This window comes from Trichomycterus rosablanca, unplaced genomic scaffold, assembly GCF_030014385.1.
Source record: "Trichomycterus rosablanca isolate fTriRos1 unplaced genomic scaffold, fTriRos1.hap1 scaffold_345, whole genome shotgun sequence".
Lineage (NCBI taxonomy): Eukaryota > Metazoa > Chordata > Actinopteri > Siluriformes > Trichomycteridae > Trichomycterus > Trichomycterus rosablanca.
The window spans coordinates 5,845-27,658 of NW_026947173.1; the positions used below are offsets into that span (position 1 = coordinate 5,845).

General features: G+C 42.9%; 2 protein-coding genes across 2 annotated transcripts; one reads left to right on the plus strand and one right to left on the minus strand.

Annotated features, from left to right (window-relative positions):
- Nucleotides 1-799: 799 nt before the first annotated feature.
- On the minus strand, nt 800-7,905 carry LOC134307780 (nuclear envelope pore membrane protein POM 121-like). The gene is made up of 8 exons (XM_062990576.1): nt 7,826-7,905; nt 7,489-7,562; nt 6,721-6,839; nt 6,498-6,597; nt 5,987-6,385; nt 3,035-4,543; nt 2,853-2,942; nt 800-2,703 (listed from the first exon to the last, which is right to left on the minus strand). The coding sequence occupies exons 1-8, from the start codon at nt 7,891-7,893 to the stop codon at nt 2,606-2,608; spliced, it is 2,457 nt and encodes an 818-aa protein (XP_062846646.1). The 5' UTR covers nt 7,894-7,905; the 3' UTR covers nt 800-2,605.
- A 2,791-nt stretch (nt 7,906-10,696) lies between these two features.
- On the plus strand, nt 10,697-20,387 carry LOC134307781 (leucine--tRNA ligase, cytoplasmic-like). Its single transcript, XM_062990578.1, has 8 exons — nt 10,697-10,908; nt 11,714-11,771; nt 12,364-12,427; nt 15,160-15,343; nt 15,490-15,580; nt 18,814-18,954; nt 19,057-19,197; nt 20,235-20,387. The coding sequence occupies exons 1-8, from the start codon at nt 10,706-10,708 to the stop codon at nt 20,385-20,387; spliced, it is 1,035 nt and encodes a 344-aa protein (XP_062846648.1). The 5' UTR covers nt 10,697-10,705.
- Nucleotides 20,388-21,814: the final 1,427 nt, after the last annotated feature.

Sequence of the window (21,814 nt, forward strand, 5' to 3'; positions counted from 1 at the left end):
GAGGTGCACTCGTCAGTGCGCTCTTAGTGCAGGTCCTAAGCCCGGATAGAAACAAGCTGGGGTGTAAAAACTGATGGACCAGATCTGCTGTGGCGACACCCAAACACGAGAGCAGCCGGAAAGAAGAGAAAAAACACACACAGTGCACCATTAAATATCAATCCAAGCAAATGCTGCTTTTATTATTATTATTAAAAACCAGTACACACACACACGACTTCCTAAAACACGCCGCGCTCACACACACTCGTGCCAGTACGACATCATACAGGTTGTAGTACACACTGAAACGTCGCATCTTGAGAAATCCAGCTCTCAAAATACTCCACTGTTCCTCCGTTTATTCATTTACAAACAAAACTGTACAAAAGACGACAACAAGAATAACTTTATACAGCAAAAACCTGGCGGAGGGTTCGGTCAGGTGGGTTATATGGGACTGGGGGGGCTGTGCTTCCAAATTTGTGCATCTTAATTGAATAAACAATGTTAAAACAGTTATAAATCACAGCAAACACAAAAACCTGAGACTTCTGGACAGAACTCAAGACGTGTTCATTACAATCCATGGAACATGCACACTCTGTAGCATTTAGACATAACCAATGAGCACACAAACGCTTCTTGGGTTTTCTTGAAATCTGGATTTAATAATAATAATATTGTACTGCTGACGGTTTCTAATCGCACCGTAAAGGTTCGGCTCATTTTCAGGTAAAACCATTACAGATATTCACAGATCAGATCTGATGTTCTGCCGTCAGACGCACCAAAGCAAACAAAACAAGGGACACGGTGATGACATTTCTGATTTGGGTTTATTGTTGATAATTCTGGACACACACTCAGCTCTGGGGTGTAAATTAAGACGAAAGCAGTAATAATACACATACGCAACACAAACCGGTACAGAGTTGGGACGCTTTTTAAAGCACGCTGATCTGCTCAACGATGCCAAATTAGAAATAAGCAGCAGTTGTTTTTAAAGCAGAAGGAAGCACGTGTTAGCCGTACCCTCACAGAACGATTGTGTGATAAGGGAGCCATAGTGGAGTAAATTGGGATTAAAACAAATTCCAAAAATGACAAAGACGTTCTGCACTGAAAAACATGAGGGATAAACAAACACTCCTGTGCAAAACTGAGGCCCAAAAGTATAAGTATTTACAACAGATGACCTGGTCAGTGTCCAGATTTAAGCCTTTTTAGCACCACAGACTAGTTTCATATAAGATATAATTTCACGAACTGAATAGGGGTTTAGAATAGAATAACTATAGAATGGAAAATCAGTGTTAATCCTGAGCACCACCTAGTGGTGATTGGAGGCAGAAACACCCGAAGTGAAGTGTGTTGGAAATTTAATTGCTCTTGTAGCATCTCTAATTAATTATTCTTTCTTTGCGAGCCGGTAATAATTGACCCACAGCCCGGTAGTTGAGGACCACTGCTATAGAGAATATTCGGTTACGTTAAACCCAGACCAGCTCAGCATGTTTCATCAGTTTAAGTGGACAAAATACCTTTTTATCCCCAAAAACTTCAACATTTAAAGAAATCAAGTGTTCCTTTATCTATAGTTTAATGATTAGTTGTTAGGATTTGTTGTTTTTCTTGCCCAGGAGTGAATCTGTGATGCATGCTGGCAAACCAAAGATAACTGGTACTAAATTTCAAAATCTGGACCGTATCTTAGTCCGATTTCTGTAATAATAATAATAATAATCTGTATTAATCCAAAACAAAATCTGAGGCTTCTGGAATCAGATTTTCAAATCACACACACACACATCAGCTCGACTCTCCATCCATCAATAATCACACATTTATTTACACTCTTCAGAAAAACTGTATAAAATGAATAACGTATCACGTATAAATATTCAAACTGTCAAACGTTCCCTTTTGTTCAGGTGAAAAATAAAAGCACACAGTCTGGGGTAAAATCCAGAGATCTGAACGATCAGGCTCATGTGTCAGCGATAAACAAACACACAAACATTCATTATTTAAAGGAATGTGCCATAAAAGCAACAGAAAATACAAATAACTTTATTTTGCAATTCAACGCACTGAAACCATGAACATGTGGAACTAAAATATATAATATTTATTATTTAATCGGTAGGCAGCCCGAGCAAGATTCATGCTCAGTCATCCAAAGAATAAAAATCATATATTCTCGCAGGTACTGATCTCAAATGAATTAAAATTAAAAAGGGCTTCGATGCATTTAATGTAATGCAAATACGACCACGTTTAAAAAGGAAAAACAAACAAAAACAAAAATAAATCTGCACAAAACCCCTGAAAAGCAAACGACCAGAATCAGAGCAGATTCACTTTCACGTCCAGGATTTGAATCGTCTCATTATTCACTTATTTCGAGTTGCGCCCCTGTGTACCCCCCTCGCAGACCGCGTACGGTACCGAAGTGTTCTCCAAGCCGTCCATCTGAGCAGCTTTTACAGAGCCGCCCAGTCCAGTCCACTCCAGTCCAGAAGTCGGATCAGGTTCCGTCAGCAGCAGCAGCTTGTAAAGATGAAAAGGGGCGTCGCATGTGCCAACAGACAGAGATTAGGGAACGGGTCTCTCGGGGTGGGTGTTACTTCTTCCTCGTGTGCTGCCTGCGTGCCTGCAGTCTCTGCCGTGCGCTGCCTGTTTTGGAGCCCGCGCCGATGGAGAACGAGGCCGAGGGCGTGGCTGGGGAAGGAAACGCAGACGTGTAAACACAATAGTTCAAGAGTGATCGCCTTAAGTACCAAAGCGCTATCACACTGTACCACCACACCTTACACTAAAACTAAACTTCAAACCTAAATTTAAAGCGAGACGCGTCTCTGTTATCTTACCGAGGGCAGGGGCTCCGAATCCTTGTGGAGTACTGGGGCTGCCGAACATGACGGGTCCACCAGCACCGCCGAACGCAGGGGTGGAAGTTCCTGCACAGAGTGAGAACACATCAAAAGTTACTTTAATAATGATCTGCCTCTTTATTTCTTATTCATTTATCGTTAATATGCAGCGCACTCACCGAAAGTAGAATTATTATCCGTGCCGGCAGCCCCGAAGGAAAATCCGGCCTGAGGCTGCTGCGCCGCCGGCGTTACGAACTGCGTCCCGGGCAGCGACGCTGAGAAATTGAAGCCACCCGACGCTGCAGAGTTCTGGGGCGTGGCCGGTGCTGCTCCGAACGCGAAGGCCGACCCGGAGGGAGCGTTCATCGTCGGAGCGCTGGTGTTCCCGAAATTGAAACCGGATGAGGGTCCTCCGAAGGTGGGCTGCGTCGAGTTGGCGAAGGTCGGCGCGGCGGTGCTGGCGGGCGCCCCGAACGATGGCGCGCTCCCTCCTGCGCCTGCGTTAAACCCAAAAGTCTTGGCTGGGGTGGACGGCTGGGCGTTGCCGAAGGGTTTCGGGGCGCTGAACGCCGAGGTTCCGAACGCGGCCTGAGTCGTCGGGGCCGTCGATGACGGTGTTGAATTGTTTGCCAGACCGATTCCGGTAAATTGGGTAGCGGGTGCGTTTTGGCCGAACGTAAACGCGCTCTGGGGCGCCGCAGACGGGGCGCTCTGCGCTGGTTTTAAAGCACCGAACTGGAAACTGGTGTTGGTGTTGCTGGTGGTCGTGGCGCTCGTGGTAATTCCAGATGAAGCTGAGGCTGTGGTAGCTGCAGAAGCTCCGAACTGAAAGGTGCTGTTAGGGGCGCTCCAGGCCCCGAACAGGGACTCGGTGGTGTTTTGGGAATTGGGATTAGATGAAGGGATTGAGGCAGGCGTAGACTGGGTGGGTTTAGGTCCACCAAACAGGGACTGGGTGGGATTCTGAGTACTGGTGGTGGACGAGAGGACCGGCTGGCTATTAGTAAGTCCGCCAAACAGGGATGGAGTGAAATTCGGGGTACTGGAGGTGGACGAAGGGACAGAGGGAGCGACTGGCTTGGTGTTAGCGAGAGCACCGAACAGAGACTGAGTGGAATTCTGGGTATTTGAAGTGGACGAAGGGACTAAAGAAGCCATGTGGCTGTTATTCATTGTGCCAAATAGAGAGGGGGTGGGATTGGGGGTACCGGACGTCGTCGAGGGAACCGAAGACGCCGCTTGAGCGTTTGTTATCCCGCCGAAAAGCGAAGCAGACGCACTAGCGGACGTGGATGTCGCCGGCTGTCCGAACGCACCGTCGAACATGGGTTTGAAAGTGGGTTGAGTAGGTTTGACCTCTGCCGTGGACACCAGTGCTGGACTTCCCGCCCCGAAAATAGGCTTGAACCCGGATTCTGCCGGTTTCAGACCGGCTGTACCGCCGAGAGTGAGCGTCGAGGCGGCAGAAGGAGCGGGCGCAGAGGACGCGGGCGCGGTAGAAGCAGGGCCCAAGACGCCGCCCCCTCCGAAGGCCAACGCGCTAGGCGTCGACGACAGAGGCTTGGACAGAACCGGGGCGAAGGCGGAGGGCGCGGAGGAGAGCGCTGGCTCAGACTTCACGGCGCCGATGCTCAGAGAGACGGAGGTGACGCTGGCGGGAGGCGCCGCCACAGACGTTTCAGGAGCTAGAAAGAGAACAAATATTAATAAATACATTAATTAATGTGTCATGGCGGTCTTGGGATTTCTTTACGTTTCTGTAACAATAAAACAATAAAAAAATACATATTTTGTGGGTCAAATATCTGGTCTAATGGCACGACTCAAAACAATGAGTAGTTTAGTGTTTAGTTTTGATATTTTAAGCAAAATTATGGCAGAATTATAAGGTATTACTGTTCTAACTATCTACTAGAGATGGGACGATCGATCGGCTACGAATCGGTATCGGCCGATTTTTAATCAAAATATGCTATCGGCGATCGGCGATATTTCCTAAAAGTAGCCGATCCGATCGTGTGATATATAAAGATCACGTTAAGTTAACAGCTCAGTGGATCGATCCAGACTTTGAGCTACGAAGCACCAACCATCACATCACCATTCATCAACCATCGTACAGAAACCATCGTGAAAGCTCTTACGATGTAATTTTGCTGATTGTAATATTTACTTTAAAAAGATAATTCAACCCGGTCACATCTGAGTGGATTCTATCAGCACGTTATATAAACTCCTGGTTCACTTTGGTAAATCGTAAGCGGTTCTTACTTGTGATGTAGATGAGAACAGAAAACGTTACAGAGCCAATCAGAGGCAAAAGTTTATTCATTACCAAATTCGTTAGTTCAGGATCATCTGCTGAACTTTTAGAAAACTTTTAGCTCCTTAGACGGAACGAGTCTGACTCGGTTACAGATCTGTGGTAACAGCAGTGTAATGAAGCTTTTTAATGTAAGAGAGTCACACAGAATGTTCTGTAGTAGCTGGTGTTTATTTAAAACCACGACATTTAATTAATAACAGTAAACACGGAGAGATAACTGAGAAGAGAAACTTACGCTTCACATAAAAACGAATCAACTCATGAATCAATGAATCACTTATAGCGATACTGTGAACAAAGCGTCTCTTCTAAAGGCACAAACACAAACACACACACACACACACACACACACACACACACACACACACACACGCGCGCGCGCTGCTCCGGTTTATCTTTACTGTGAGGCTCTTTTTAAGTTTATTTACTGCTAATCCCAAACCACACAATTAGTACACTATCAATGGTTTTGTCTATTTCTAAATCCATTATGTTGGGGATTGAACCCCGCTGGACGCCTGTGGGCTCATCACCGACACCGCCAACCACCGAGTAAGGCCCTACCTAATTCACGGACCGCAATCTGCTGCAAAATACAAAATGTGAGGCTTGTGTTTGGCGATTTCACGTTTTTTTATTCGTGTAGGGTTCAAGTGCCTCACGTTTACCGGTTAATCTGCACCATGAGGCGTCCTAGCGATCCTACGGCAATTCAGTTAGCAATCGTTCAGTCGAATAGCCCAAGAACGAAGTGTGAAGCAGATAGAAACACGACTCGGGTAACTGAGTTTGGACAACGTACCTGTGGAGGTAGCAGCAGCCGTCGTGGGAGGAGAACTCAGTGCCGATATTCTCTTCATGTCCTTCAGGGACTCCAGTAGTGGATTCGTCAGTTTGGGGGCCGCGGTGACTGTAGTGATGCTGGTGACGAGTGTAGGGAGCATCGCCGTTGGAACCAATGCGGGACCGCTCATGCTGGAGGGGGTGACGGTGAGGTCGATCGTGGGCGCTGAAGCTGCAGTGGACGCCGCGCCGGAGGTGCTCGGAGGTCCGGCAGATGACGTGGCTAGAGACGCCAGCGATGGGGAGCTGAGCGCAGGGGCGGATGAGGGTAAGGACGATGAGGCTAGTTTGGAAAAGATGTCTAAACAGGGAGCAGGGGTCGGATTCGGTGCAGAGGTGGAACTGGGCTTCTCCGGCTCTGGATAAAAGAGGGGAGGATCGTGTCAGGATGCACAAATATCTCCACATCAGTAGAATTCTTAACCTACCAGCTCAAATAAACGACCCCATAGAGGAATATCTGAACCTACCAGGTTCCTTCAGGACTTTCTGAATTTGGCTGAGAGCAGCTTTTTTCTCCATGTCCAGGTCCTTCACAGTAATAGTGTAACCCAGTTCAGGGGGCGGAGGCTGGGGGAAGAAAAAAGCAAATAATTAATTACGTTGAATTATGCAGTCTGAAATAAAACCAAGAGCACAGCACGACTACTTTACCAGCAGTGAGAAAATCTCTAATTCTACTGTTTCACCCACCAGCGATATCTGATCTCCTCTGTTCACAGATACCAACTGGATCTTGCGTTTCCGTTTGCCGCTGCTTCCTCCGGAGTCTGACCTCGGCGTAACCGGGACCTCGGGCGTCGACGAGCGTTCTACTAGGAAACACAAAACCGCTCATCTAGTTCAGTACGATATTCAAAAGCAACAGAAGCATTAAACACGGCAACAAGTGATTATTAGATTTAGTATTTAAAACTGTTTGCAAACTGTACCAGGGTACAAAAGAACCTCGATTTAACAGACAGTTAATTACAGACAATTAGACAGTCCAGTTCGATTGTTAAATTCCTGTGAGAAGCGTACAGAGACCAGTAGTTCAGTAATTGTCCGCTACTCGGCGCACGTCTCTCTGCTTATATGAGCGATAGGCTTCGTTTTGCTGGGAGGATCGCTCTGTTCTTGCCTTTTTTTGGTGTTTTATGCCTCATTTTTGCAAGTTCTAGAGCTTAGATACAGCTTTAAGTGCCCACTATACAATCACAGCAAAAAAAAGTAAGTGAAATTTCACCCCAGTAGTACAGTAAATCAGTTTTAATAATTATTTACAGGTTGTGCATGTTTAGCACTTTTGTAGACCTTAGTGCTGCATTTTCGAATATTTTCCCACCTCCCTATAAAACATCTCGCTGTTTTGGACAACCTCGTGCTCCCACCTTTTAGTCCGTTAAATCGAGGTTCCTCTGTATTTAAGTCTGCATTTTTACGTAGAGGTATAAAAAACATGCAAAGCGACAGTCGTACCTACTCCAGGACCTGTATCAGTGGTTTCTTTATCACATTTTAGTGAGGAAACGGCCGGCGAGGCGTTCTCCTCCCTAGGAAAGTGCACAAAAGAAAACGTTTCTTAGAAAGAAATGTCTGGAGCAGATTATTATACATCTATCATTATTTAATCTGCATTTCAGTGTGTGTTCAGTTCATTTATCAGCATGTTATATTGCACGGCGGCCTCCTCGATGCGACGCATGATAAATTATTCCATAAACACACAATGAAATAATTTAAAATACACTATTTACCGGAGTCTCTTTAGCTCCAGATAAACTGTACAGATTTCAGTGTGTGTTGCAGGTCATACCTGGGCTTTTTGGCCGCCCTGTCGGGGGTCTGGCATCGTGACGATCCGGGGCTCACGAGAGGAGACATAGCCAGACTAGATGCTACTTTTCTCTGCAGAGAATAAAACAAACACTTAATATTAGTAATCAATATATTACAATAAACAAGGTCATGTTGATATTATATACACGTGTTGGTTTGGTCGTGGGCAATTTTGCATCTCCAGTTCACCTCACTTACACGTCTTTGTACGCAGATACGGGGAGAACATGCAAACTCCACACAGAAGAACCCTGCAAATAGAGATTTGGGAATCGAACTCAGGGTGCTTAGTGCTACCCATCGAGCCACCCAACCAAATCATCAAGAAGTGGTTCAGAAGAGCAGGGTTATGTACCCGTGTGTCTTCAGATCGTTTGTTTAATAGTAACAGCATTAAAAAGCAAATCTGAATCAGTTACACCTACAGTGTATCACAAAAGTGAGTACACCCCTCACATTTCTGCAAATATTTCATTATATCTTTTCATGGGACAACACTATAGACATGAAACTTGGATATGACTTAGAGTAGTCAGTGTACAGCTTGTATAGCAGTGTAGATTTACTGTCTTCAGAAAATAACTCAACACACAGCCATTAATGTCTAAATAGCTGGCAACATAAGTGAGTACACCCCACAGTGAACATGTCCAAATTGTGCCCAAATGTGTCGTTGTCCCTCCCTGGTGTCATGTGTCAAGGTCCCAGGTGTAAATGGGGAGCAGGGCTGTTAAATTTGGTGTTTTGGGTACAATTCTCTCATACTGGCCACTGGATATTCAACATGGCACCTCATGGCAAAGAACTCTCTGAGGATGTGAGAAATAGAATTGTTGCTCTCCACATAGATGGCCTGGGCTATAAGAAGATTGCTAACACCCTGAAACTGAGCTACAGCATGGTGGCCAAGGTCATACAGCGGTTTTCCAGGACAGGTTCCACTCGGAACAGGCTTCGCCAGGGTCGACCGAAGAAGTTGAGTCCATGTGTTCGGCGTCATATCCAGAGGTTGGCTTTAAAAAATAGACACATGAGTGCTGCCAGCATTGCTGCAGAGGTTGAAGATGTGGGAGGTCAGCCTGTCAGTGCTCAGACCATACGCAACATACTGCATCAACTCGGTCTGCATGGTCGTCATCCCAGAAGGAAGCTGACGCACAAGAAAGCCCGCAAACAGTTTGCTGAAGACAAGCAGTCCAAGAACATGGATTACTGGAATGCCCTGTGGTCTGACGAGACCAAGATAAACTTGTTTGGCTCAGATGGTGTCCAGCATGTGTGGCGGCGCCCTGGTGAGAAGTACCAAGACAACTGTATCTTGCCTACAGTCAAGCATGGTGGTGGTAGCATCATGGTCTTGGGCTGCATGAGTGTTGCTGGCACTGGGGAGCTGCGGTTCATTGAGGGAAACATGAATTCCAACATGTACTGTGACATTCTGAAACAGAGCATGATCCCCTCCCTTCGAAAACGACCCCAAACACAACCTCCAAGATGACAACTGCCTTGCTGAGGAAGCTGAAGGTAAAGGTGATGGACTAAACCCAATTGAGCACCTGTGGCGCATCCTCAAGTGGAAGGTGGAGGAGTTCAAGGTGTCTAACATCCACCAGCTCCGTGATGTCATCATGGAGGAGTGGAAGAGGATTCCAGTAGCAACCTGTGCAGCTCTGGTGAATTCCATGACCAGGAGGGTTAAGGCAGTGATAATAATGGTGGTCACACAAAATATTGACATTTTGGGCACAATTTGGACATGTTCACTGTGGGGTGTACTCACTTATGTTGCCAGCCATTTAGACATTAATGGCTGTGTGTTGAGTTATTTTCAGAAGACAGTAAATCTACACTGCTATACAAGTTGTACACTGACTACTCTAAGTTATATCCAAGTTTCATGTCTAGTGTCGTCCCATGAAAAGATATAATAAAATATTTGCAGAAATGTGAGGGGTGTACTCACTTTTGTGATACACTGTATATATATATAGATGTATATATATATATATGTATGTATATATATATATATATATATATATATATATATATATATATATATATATATATATATACACACATTTATATATTGACGCACGTCTCCTCCGACACGTTCGCAGTAGCTGGCTGCATCTTTTTACCTGCATGAGGCAAGTTCATATGCGGATCAGCTTTGTGTACGGAGAGCCACACCCTGATCACATTATTCCCCAACTCTGTGCAGACCCTATCAATCAGCCAAATCAGTCGTAATTCCATCAATTATGAGGTCCCAGCTCCGGCTTACCCACCCAGCCAAACGTTGTTCATATAGCCACCCACCCCAGCCGGATGGCAGAGCTGAGATTCTATACGGTGTTTTCGAAACCTCAGCTCTGGTGTGCTAGCGTATTTCACCGCTGCGCCACCTGAGCTGCCATTAACATTTAAACTTAACAGCATGGGCCGCCATATAACTATATAACAAACTCTACACCCTCTAAATCACACAAACACTCTAACCACTATACACGCAAAAAAAAAAGAAAATCAACCCCCTTACTTTGATGTTTAAAGACAACCATTTTTAATGTATTCAGCCATAATAATAGCCATAGTAGCCGTAACATGGCATTAAGAATTAAATAAACATACAAACAGCATGGGCCAAAATAGTGGGTGTGAGTGTGCAGGCTCTCACTTGCACTAAAGTAAATTAACTTTTATAATGTTGTCACTATACACTGAGTTCACAAATGAGAGCTCAAAAAGCTAACATTATGGTCTATGTAGACCACCACTGTTAATTGTACTGAAATAGTAAAAATAAGTGTATAAACATGGTAAACAAGCCTTGTCATCCTTTCTCAGACCAGAGCAGATGACCAGGGAGGTGTGGGACTTCATCTTCTTCAAATCAGCTCCATTTCCCAAAACGAACATCCCCAAGGAGCACCTACAGAGGCTGAGGAGAGAGTTTGAATTCTGGTATCCTGTAGATGCCCGTGTCTCTGGAAAAGATTTGGTGCCAAACCATCTCTCCTACTACCTCTACAACCATGTTGCCATGTGGCCTGAGGACAGGTATGCAATGCTTTACCCAATTTAAAACAGAAATATAAAATGTATGTGCTGTATAATCTTAGATTTTACAGACGTTTATTGTGCAAAGCATAGTCTTAAAATTGGAGACATCAGGTACAATACAAATAAGAGCAGAATTCATTCATTCATTATTTAAATAAAAACAACACAAAGGAAAAATTAAATGTTTTACCTTATTAACTTAATTGATTGAAATATTATGCAAACTTGCAATCCTAATTAGTATAAGGGCACGGTGGCTCAGTGGGTAGCACTGTCGCCTCACAGCAAGACGCTGCCCTAGCGAATCACGCCAGGTGCTGCATATACAGAATGACGATACACGATGCGTGTGTGCATGTGCGTCTGCCCTGCGATGGACTGGCGCCCCGTTTAGGGTGTTACTGTGTGCCTTGCACCCATTGAAAAGCTGGGATAGGCTCCAGCACCCCCCCCCCCCCCCCCCTCTGCGACCCTAATTGGATAAGCGGTTAAGAAAGTGAGTGAGTCCAAAGACATGCAAGTGAGGAATTGGGGACACTAAATTGTCCATGACTGCTAATGCCCAGTATGTCAATAATACAACATAAGTTCTGATTAGAATGATTATCTAACAAAGGTTTCTATTTTAGACATTCTGTTTAGTAGATGAAGTAATGAATTCAGTTTGACACACAGTCAGTCTGTAGGCTGCAGCAGCACCTCTTGCCTCCTTTCTTAATAAATACCCAAGATGCAGTAAGCTGTTGTGATGCATATAATTCTATGTTCTATATTCTACAAAGCATTTGTTTTATTCCTGCAGTGAGAAGTGGCCAAGAGCAGTTCGTGCCAATGGACATCTCCTGTTAAACTCTGAGAAGGTTGGTAGACCCCATACTCACAATCATTACTGAAGAACTCATGGGTCTGGATGTGTTAGATTAACTCCAGTGACTGAGTTACTTTACAGTACAGGAATTTATAATGAACTTACAAGCATAGGCAGATTTCGAATAACAAATGCTGTGCCCTAGCGCAGTGATCCCCAACCACCGGGCTGCAAACCGGTACCGGTCCGTGGGCTATTTATTACCGGGCCGCACAGAAAGAATAAATAATTAGAGATCACTAGAAAAGCAGTTTTCACTGCTTCGATTTCGGGTGTTTATGTCTTATTGTCACCCCTAGGTGGGAGCAGCATCGTTGCAGTCTGTGAGCAATATTATTAAATCCTTCCTTCCCAGCCGGTCCGTGAAATGATATCTTATATGAAAACCGGTCCGTGGTGCAAAAAAGGTTGGGAGACGCTGCCCTAGCGAATCACGGCAGGTGCTGCATATACAGAATGACGATACACAGTGTGACTTGGCACTTCAAATTTTTAACTGTGCAATTCTTATGAACTATTACTGTGCTTAGACAAAAATATCCCATAATTTCTTCCCTCATTTGCGCTCTGCTTGTTCTCCCCAGATGTCCAAATCCACCGGCAACTTCCTCACCTTGAGCCAAGCTATTGATAAGTTTTCCGCAGATGGTAAGTTCTCCGAAACACATCAGCCTCGACTTAACCGTTCCCAAAAATAGCCTCATTTTGTCTAAGCTCCGCTGGAAAGCTGACGAGTCTCGTTTGAGTTTGCCTTCCAAAGCCCGAGATCTTTTAAGTTTCATGTAAGCCGCAAAACAGGACGGCTGCTCGTTTTCGACGTTTGAAGGCTGCCGGAACGAAATAAGCTCATCCCCAGGGAGACTTGAAGTCGGTCCATCTGGAGGGAACTGCAGACGTCTGGCGAGTCCTCATTAGATGCTGTCTTATTTATGGAAAAATATGACTAATTGAGCTTGACATTATATTGTCAGCCTGCTGCTGGCACTGTTAAAAGTAAACACTTATAGTGAAGGAATCATTTCTAGTCTTTAAAATTCTAAATTATTTGTTTATTATAAATCATAAAACAACACGTATGTTAATACAGTGTGCTGCCGCATAATTGCAGTGGTAAAACAACAAATATACATTTTTACCACTATCCCACCCCTGTGTCTTATTACTTCCATGGTGGAGCCAGTAGGATTACCATAAATAACATATTTAATGTACAACCCCAAATCAGAAAAAGTTGGGACAGTATGGAAAATGCAAATAAAATAAAAATGCAGTGTTTATGTTTACATTTACTTTGACTTTTATTTGATTGCAGACAGTTTGAACCCAAGATATTTCATGTTTTGTCTGCTCAACTTCATTTCATTTGTTAATATACCTCCATTCCTGCATTTCAGGCCTGCAACACATTCCAAAAAAAGTTGGGACGGGGGCAATTTAGGGCTAGTAATGAGGTGAAAAAACTAAATAATGATGTGATTCCAAACAGGTGATTGCTCATCAAACACTCAGCCTTTCCTGGATGTTGCTAAGTACCAAACCATGATTACAAAGATGATCAGATGATCTCCAGTTTGTCAACAAATGTGTGAGAAAATGATTGAAATGTTTAAAAACAATGTACCTCAAAGAAAGATCGGAAGGGATTTGCATATTTCTCCCTCTACAGTGCATAAAATCATTAAACGATTCAAGGAATCAGGAGGAATTTCAGTGCATAAAGGTCAAGGGCGCAAGCTTAAGCTGAATGCCTGTGATCTTCGACCCCTCAGACGGCACTGCATCAAGAACCACCACTCAACAACAGCTGATATAACCACATCAACCTTTATCAAGCACTACAATACAGAGTTACATGCACAAATGCCACTTAAAACTTTACTGTTCAAACAAGAAGCCTTATATTAACCATGTCCAGAAGCGACATCGACTTCTCTGGGCTCGGAGGCATCTAGGATGGACCATCACACAGTGGAAACGTGTATTGTGATCAGATGAATCAGCAGTCCAGGTCGTCTTTGGAAAAAATGGACGCGCAGTGCTCCGGACTGTTGTACATCTTAAGACGTGTTTGCAGGAAGAATGGGACAAAATAAAAGCTGAAACACTAAATCACTTGGTATCCTCGGTGACAAAACGTCGTTTAAGTGTGGTGAAAAGGAATAGCAACATTACAAAGTGGTAAATGCTTTACTGTCCCAGCTTTTTTTGTAATGTGTTTCAGGCCTGAAATGCAGGAATGGATGTTTATTAATAAATGAAATGAAGTTGAGCAGACAAAACATAAAATATCTCAGGTTCATCCTGTCTGCAATCAAATAAAAGTCAAAGTAAATGTAAGAAACACTTTGTGTTTTATTATTTGCATTTTCCATGCTGTCCCAACTTTTTCTGATTTGGGGTTGTAAATACAAACATTTATAACCATAAATACCGACCTTTTTAAAACCCCATTAAATCAGATTTGAATGTATTTTTTTAAATGTATTTTCTTTCCTTTTACTCCCAATTTAGCGTAGCCAATTTGTCTTCCACTTTCTGAGGAGGATATATTTGCCTGACACATGCCCCTCCGACATGTGCACAGTCCACCCACCCCCTCTTATTCGCTCATACATTGGTGGATACCCACGTGAGGCTAATTTCGCACACGAAGAGTCACCCACTCATCTCCATGTTCCTCCACCTCTGTACAGGCGCCTAGGGCTACTAACCATGGTCCTTACACAGCGTCAAAGACCCCGCCACCTTTTTAGTTTGGTCTTTTCCCACCCAGCAGACTTTAGTGGCTAATTTTATCTACTGCTGCAGGCACTGCCAGTCGACCAGTAGCAGAGCTGAGATTTAAACTCGTATTGTAGTGGAATATCCCCGCTGCACCACCTGTGCACCCACTCCTTTTCTTTTTCTTTTTTTCTCCCAATCAAGTCGTATCCAATTACCTGATTGCATTACACTTCCTCTCTACTGATGCTGATCCCCACTTTTGATTGAGGTGAGCAAGACTGACACACACACCCTCCGACACGTGCAGTAGCCGACTGCATCTTTTCACTTTTCACCTGCACGAGGCGAGTTCCACGCCACGTATCATCACACTAATCTCAGAATAAAAATGTGTGAAAAACACTGACAATGTAAATTTGTTCGTTACATCACTTAATTACCATTATTTAAATGAATGCTAAGTAATAACAATGCAAGGTTTTTAAATCACTTAGGTTTTTGGCAAGTCTGTCCACTTCTGCAAGTTTTTAATACCAGGTCAAGTGCAGTAACTATGACCACCCCTATAGCTACCAAACAAAGCACAGATCTCTGACGAAGCAATTAATCAATTAATCAAGTAATTAACCACTGAATGTCTTCTCTCTATTTGTCAGGTATGCGTTTGGCCTTAGCTGATGCAGGAGACACAGTAGAAGATGCTAACTTTGTGGAGGCCATGGCCGACGCTGGAATTCTGCGCCTCTACACTTGGGTGGAATGGGTGAAGGAGATCATCGCCAACCAGAATAATTTAAGAACCGGGCCTGTTAACACATTTAATGACCGCGTGTTTGCCAGGTAAACATCATCTCAAACACACGCTGACAAAATAATCACCAAACTGCTTGCATGAGGTCGACCTTTATATACCACAATGACTGCTTTGCTGGCCTGAAGGTCATTTGGTGCTAAAGCTCTAATGCTGATTCATTTTCCCTTCACAGTGAAATGAATTTGGGCATCATTAAGACAGAGCAACACTATCAGAGGATGATGTACAAGGAGGCTCTAAAGTCCGGCTTCTTCGAGTTCCAAGTAAGTGACACAGCTGCCCATCTATAGAAAATCCATATGTACACTAACCCTAACCCGAGCTCTTTATTAGGTACATCTTTCTGGTACGAACCCACACCAACCATACAGATGGACTTTGTAGATATACACTGATCAGCCATAACATTAAAACCACCTCCTTGTTTCTACACTCACTGTCCATTTTATCAGCTCCACTTACCATATAGAAGCACTTTGTAGTTCTACAATTACTGACTGTAGTCCATCTGTTTCTCTGCATGCTTTGTTAGCCCCCTTTCATGCTGTTCTTTAATGGTCAGGACTCTCCCAGGACCACTACAGAGCAGGTATTATTTGGGTGGTGGATCATTCTCAGCACTGCAGTGACACTGACATGGTGGTGGTGTGTTAGTGTGTGTTGTGCTGGTATGAACGGATCAGACACAGCAGCACTGATGGAGTTTTTAAACACCTCACTGTCACTGCTGGACTGAGAATAGTCCACCAACCAAAAATAACCAGCCAACAGCGCCCCATGGGCAGCGTCCTGTGACCACTGATGAAGGTCTAGAAGATGACCAACTCAAACAGCAGCAATAGATGAGCGATCGTCTCTGACTTTACATCTACAAGGTGGACCAACTAGGTAGGAGTGTCTAATAGAGTGGACAGTGAGTGGACATGGTATTTAAGAACTCCAGCAGCGCTGCTGTGTCTGATCCACTCATACCAGCACAACACACACTAACACACCACCTCCATGTCATTGTCACTGCAGTGCTGAGAATGATCCACCACCTAAATAATACCTACTCTGTGGGGGTCCTGTGGGGGTCCTGACCATTGAAGAACAGGGTGAATGCAGTCTAAAAAAGTATGTAGAGAAATGGATGGACTACAGTCAGTAATTGTAGAACAACAAAGTGCTTCTATATGGTAAGTGGAGCTGATAAAAGTGCCCTTTTAAACTTTTTTTCAAGCGACCCACATTTTGTCCATGATTTCTTACGTGACACAATACATCTTACTGTCTCTATAAAAGATCTAACATAAAGCCTCCACAAGGTGGCGTTCACTTACAAGTTTATTTAATCATTATTATATTTCTCTGCAACCAATTGTTTTTGTATATTTCTCTGTGACCCTGGGTTTGAAAAGCCCGCCCTAGAACAGTTTATTTGTTCCTAATAAAATGGCCAGTAAGTTTAAGAAAAACGGTATTTAAAAATCCCACAATGCCATGTCATTTCAACATGTTATTGCAATGCTGAGAATTGTCCACCACCCAGACTTCATCTGGTCAGTGAAGGGCCTTTGGGGTCTCTTAAGTGACAGTTGGGGTACAACTGGGTGGCAAAGTGTACAGAACAACAGATGGGCTACAGTTGTGTATTCATGAAGTTCTGTATGAAAGACCTCTATGTAGGTGTAGCTTGTAAAATTAACAATGAATGTAGATATCAGAAAGTTGTACCTAATAAAGTGCTGAGTAAGTGTATACAGTGTATCACAAAAGTGAGTACACCCCTCACATTTCTGCAGATATTTAAGGATATCTTTTCATGGGACAACACTGACAAAATGACACTTTGACACAATGAAAAGTAGTCTGTGTGCAGCTTATATAACAGTGTAAATTTATTCTTCCCTCAAAATAACTCAATATACAGCCATTAATGTCTAAACCACCGGCAACAAAAGTGAGTACACCCCTTAGTGAAAGTTCCTGAAGTTTTTTTTGTGTGGCCACCATTATTTCCCAGAACTGCCTTAACTCCCCTGGGCATGGGGTTTATCAGAGCTTCACAGGTTGCCACTGGAATGCTTTTCCACTCCTCCATGACGACATCACGGAGCTGGCGGATATTCGAGACTTTGCGCTCCTCCACCTTCCGCTTGAGGATGCCCCAAAGATGTTCTATTGGGTTTAGGTCTGGAGACATGCTTGGCCAGTCCATCACCTTTACCCTCAGCCTCTTCAATAAAGCAGTGGTCGTCTTAGAGGTGTGTTTGGGGTCATTATCATGCTGGAACACTGCCCTGCGACCCAGTTTCCGGAGGTAGGGGATCATGCTCTGCTTCAGTATTTCACAGTACATATTGGAGTTCATGTGTCCCTCAATGAAATGTAACTCCCCAACACCTGCTGCACTCATGCAGCCCCAGACCATGGCATTCCCACCACCATGCTTGACTGTAGGCATGACACACTTATCTTTGTACTCCTCACCTGATTGCCGCCACACATGCTTGAGACCATCTGAACCAAACAAATTAATCTTGGTCTCATCAGACCATAGGATATGGTTCCAGTAATCCATGTCCTTTGTTGACATGTCTTCAGCAAACTGTTTGCGGGCTTTCTTGTGTAGAGACTTCAGAAGAGGCTTTCTTCTGGGGTGACAGCCATGCAGACCAATTTGATGTAGTGTGCTGCGTATGGTCTGAGCACTGACAGGCTGACCCCCCACCTTTTCAATCTCTGCAGCAATGCTGACAGCACTCCTGCGCTTATCTTTCAAAGACAGCAGTTGGATGTGACGCTGAGCACGTGCACTCAGCTTCTTTGGACGACCAACGCGAGGTCTGTTCTGAGTGGACCCTGCTCTTTTAAAACGCTGGATGATCTTGGCCACTGTGCTGCAGCTCAGTTTCAGGGTGTTGGCAATCTTCTTGTAGCCTTGGCCATCTTCATGTAGCGCAACAATTCGTCTTTTAAGATCCTCAGAGAGTTCTTTGCCATTAGGTGCCATGTTGGAACTTTCAGTGACCAGTATGAGAGAGTGTGAGAGCTGTACTACTAAATTGAACACACCTGCTCCCTATGCACACCTGAGACCTAGTAACACTAACAAATCACATGACATTTTGGAGGGAAAATGACGAGCAGTGCTCAATTTGGACATTTAGGGGTGTAGTCTCTTAGGGGTGTACTCACTTTTGTTGCCGGTGGTTTAGACATTAATAGCTGTATATTGAGTTATTTTGAGGAAAGAATAAATTTACACTGTTATATAAGCTGCACACAGACTACTTTTCATTGTGCCAAAGTGTCATTTTGTCAGTGTTGTCCCATGAAAAGATATACTTAAATATCTGCAGAAATGTGAGGGGTGTACTCACTTTTGTGATACACTGTACATGCTGGTGACTTTCACTGCCAAAGTAGATATTTTTTGCGCCGTGATTAAGTTGCTTTTAAGAATGCTGTATAGCCCTTTATTTAAATTTTTAACCCCAATTTCTTCACTTAGGCTGCCAAGGATAAGTACAGGGAGCTGGCCATCGAGGGCATGCATAGAGACTTAGTGTTCCAGTTTATCGAGAACCAGACCCTCTTGCTTACTCCCATCTGTCCTCATCTGTGTGAACACATATGGACCCTGCTGGGAAAAGTAAGCCACAATCTGTTATCTATTTCCAAGCAGAACTTGATACATGATTCTGATTTGTTTATCATATTATATTTATTAAACTACCTTGTTCCACTCTCTCAGAGTGAATCATTGATGAAGGCTAGCTGGCCAGCGGCTGGTCCAGTGGACGAGATTCTGATCCGGTCCTCCCAGTACCTAATGGAGACCGCCCATGACTTGCGCCTTCGCCTTAAAGCCTACTTGCAGCCTCCCAAAAACAAGGTATGATGTGTGTGGTGCCAGTGCGTCCATGTATATGACCATTACATTATGCAAAATAATTTTAAACACTGGCCCTATATTATAAAATATATAATAATATATAATATATAAAATATAATTTTATATAACATAGATAATCTACAGTATAATAATAAACAGTGATGTGTAAATGTAATTGCTCATATTTGAATGCTTTTAATTATGTAAAAACTAAACAACCTTTCTCCCAGTATAGTCATGTCCATTTTATCTGATCATTTTTCAATTGTACTATTTTAAATATAACCACATGGGTTGGGACTACTTCAGAAAACCATTGTCACATAACACAGTCCACCACTGCATTAAGAAAAGCAACCCGAAACTCTGTTATGCAAAGAGAAAACCAGACAACAATTCTTTACAAAATTGTTCATCTCATATGGGTATAAAGACATTTTAAATACATGCTATGGCCAGATGAGTCCATGCTTCAGCTTGTTTTGGGAAAACAGATGTTGAAAAGGACCACACAGTCTGTTATCAGCAAAAAAGTGAAAAGCCCACATCTATCATAGTTTGGATGTGCATCAGTTCCCTCAGCACAGGTGACGTGTGTGTGAAGGTAGCGTTGATGAGGCGTATATTGGGATCTTAGAGACATGCTACCATCAGGGTGGCTTATTTTCAGCAAGACAATGCCAGTCCTCATCAGAAGTGTGTGTGTGCTTGAGTGGCCTGCCTGCAGTCCAGATCAGTTTCCTATCGTAAATGTATGGTGCATCACAAATTAGACAACAGCGACCACAGACTAAGCAGCTGAAGTCTAGTATCAGGCAAAAATGGCTAAATATTATACCTGCAAAACCATAACAATTCATATCCTTGATTCCCAAATGAAAAGTATAATAAATACGAAAATTGATGTAACTGATCAGTGAAGACATTTGTGTTAATTCTTTTGAATCTTTGTTTAACTTACTGCGTCTTACAAAAATGTATTTAAATTTTTTGTTGGTCAGCCTAGTCCTTAATTCCAGTTTTATTTCCCCTCACAGAAAGGAGACAACAAACCTCCAGTCAAGCCCTCTCACTGCACAGTGTACGTGGCAAAGAATTACCCACCATGGCAGCACAGTGCTCTCTCCCTCCTAGGCAAACACTACAAGGTAAACCATTTTGTTATACCTTATTGTGATTATGTTGAATGAGCTTTATTTAAGTTAGTTGTGCTTTTCCTGAAAGCAAGATTTGGCTTTCTTTTATTTACATTTAATTTATTAAACACTGTAGTACAGTACATCTATAGTACATCTTGAATTTCCCCCATGGGGATCAATAAAGGAATCTTATCTTACATTTAGAAAGATGCTATTCAGTAAAATCTTAGACTTTTTATTAAATTGTTTATACATTAATATTATGTCATAATTGTATTAAGTTATTGTAAAAAAAAATCATTTAATCATTTAATCATAAAAAAATCATTTTCTAATAAAAAAATCTCAGACATGGATAAAAATGACACAAAAGCATCAAATCCACAACACAAAAGTGTGTACACTTAAAAAGTATCTAAGATTATATATATATATTAGGGCTGTCAAACGATTAAAAATTTTAATCGCGATTAATCTCAAAATTTCATATAGTTAATCGCGATTAATCGCATTAAAAAAAAATCTGTGTAAATGTTATAGAAAACAAGGATTTTTAAGTGAAATGTTACAATTAAAATGGTGAACACATTTTATGCTAAATGTACTTATGTTAAAAACTGCTGGGACAAGAGAAAACTGTAAGGGAGTTTTATTCACTCACATACTAGGCAGTAATACTATCCAGACCCTTGACTTCGTATATATGTCAGATTGTAGGTTAGAATTTCTCCATCAGCAAACATTGTAGATCAGCGGTGCTTTAGGTGGGATAAGGCATAGTTATTGTAACAGACTTTTCTGTGGTTGTATTGTGACAGTGGTTTGATGGACGTTTCTACACAAAGTGAGTGTGTTTTGACCCTTTGGGGCTTCCATAGTTCATGGAATAGCATGCTTGGCTAACGACTCTAGCTGTCCGCTATTCGGTACCGTAACAGAAAAAGTAATAAAAGTGTTCTGCTCCCGACAACTTGTGAATATACCGTGTATTTATTTCTTTATTAAGAAAGTGCATCACTACGTTACGCTGTCTTAATGAGAGATGCCGTGCACGGTCAAGTCTCAACATCAACTACGGATGACTCGCAGGGCCAAATAGAATTTGCGTTAACGGCACTATTTTCTTTAATCGCGTTAAATTGAGATCGCGTTAATGCGTTATTATCGCGTTAACTTCGACAGCCCTAATATACAGTGTATCACAAAAGTGAGTACACCCCTCACATTTCTGCAAATATTTTATTATATCTTTTCATGGGACAACACTATAGACATGAAACTTGGATATAACTTAGAGTAGTCAGTGTACAGCCTGTATAGCAGTGTAGATTTACTGTCTTCTGAAAATAACTCAACACACAGCCATTAATGTCTAAATGGCTGGCAACATAAGTGAGTACACCCCACAGTGAACATGTCCAAATTGTGCCCAAAGTGTCCATATTTTGTGTGACCACCATTATTATCCAGCACTGCCT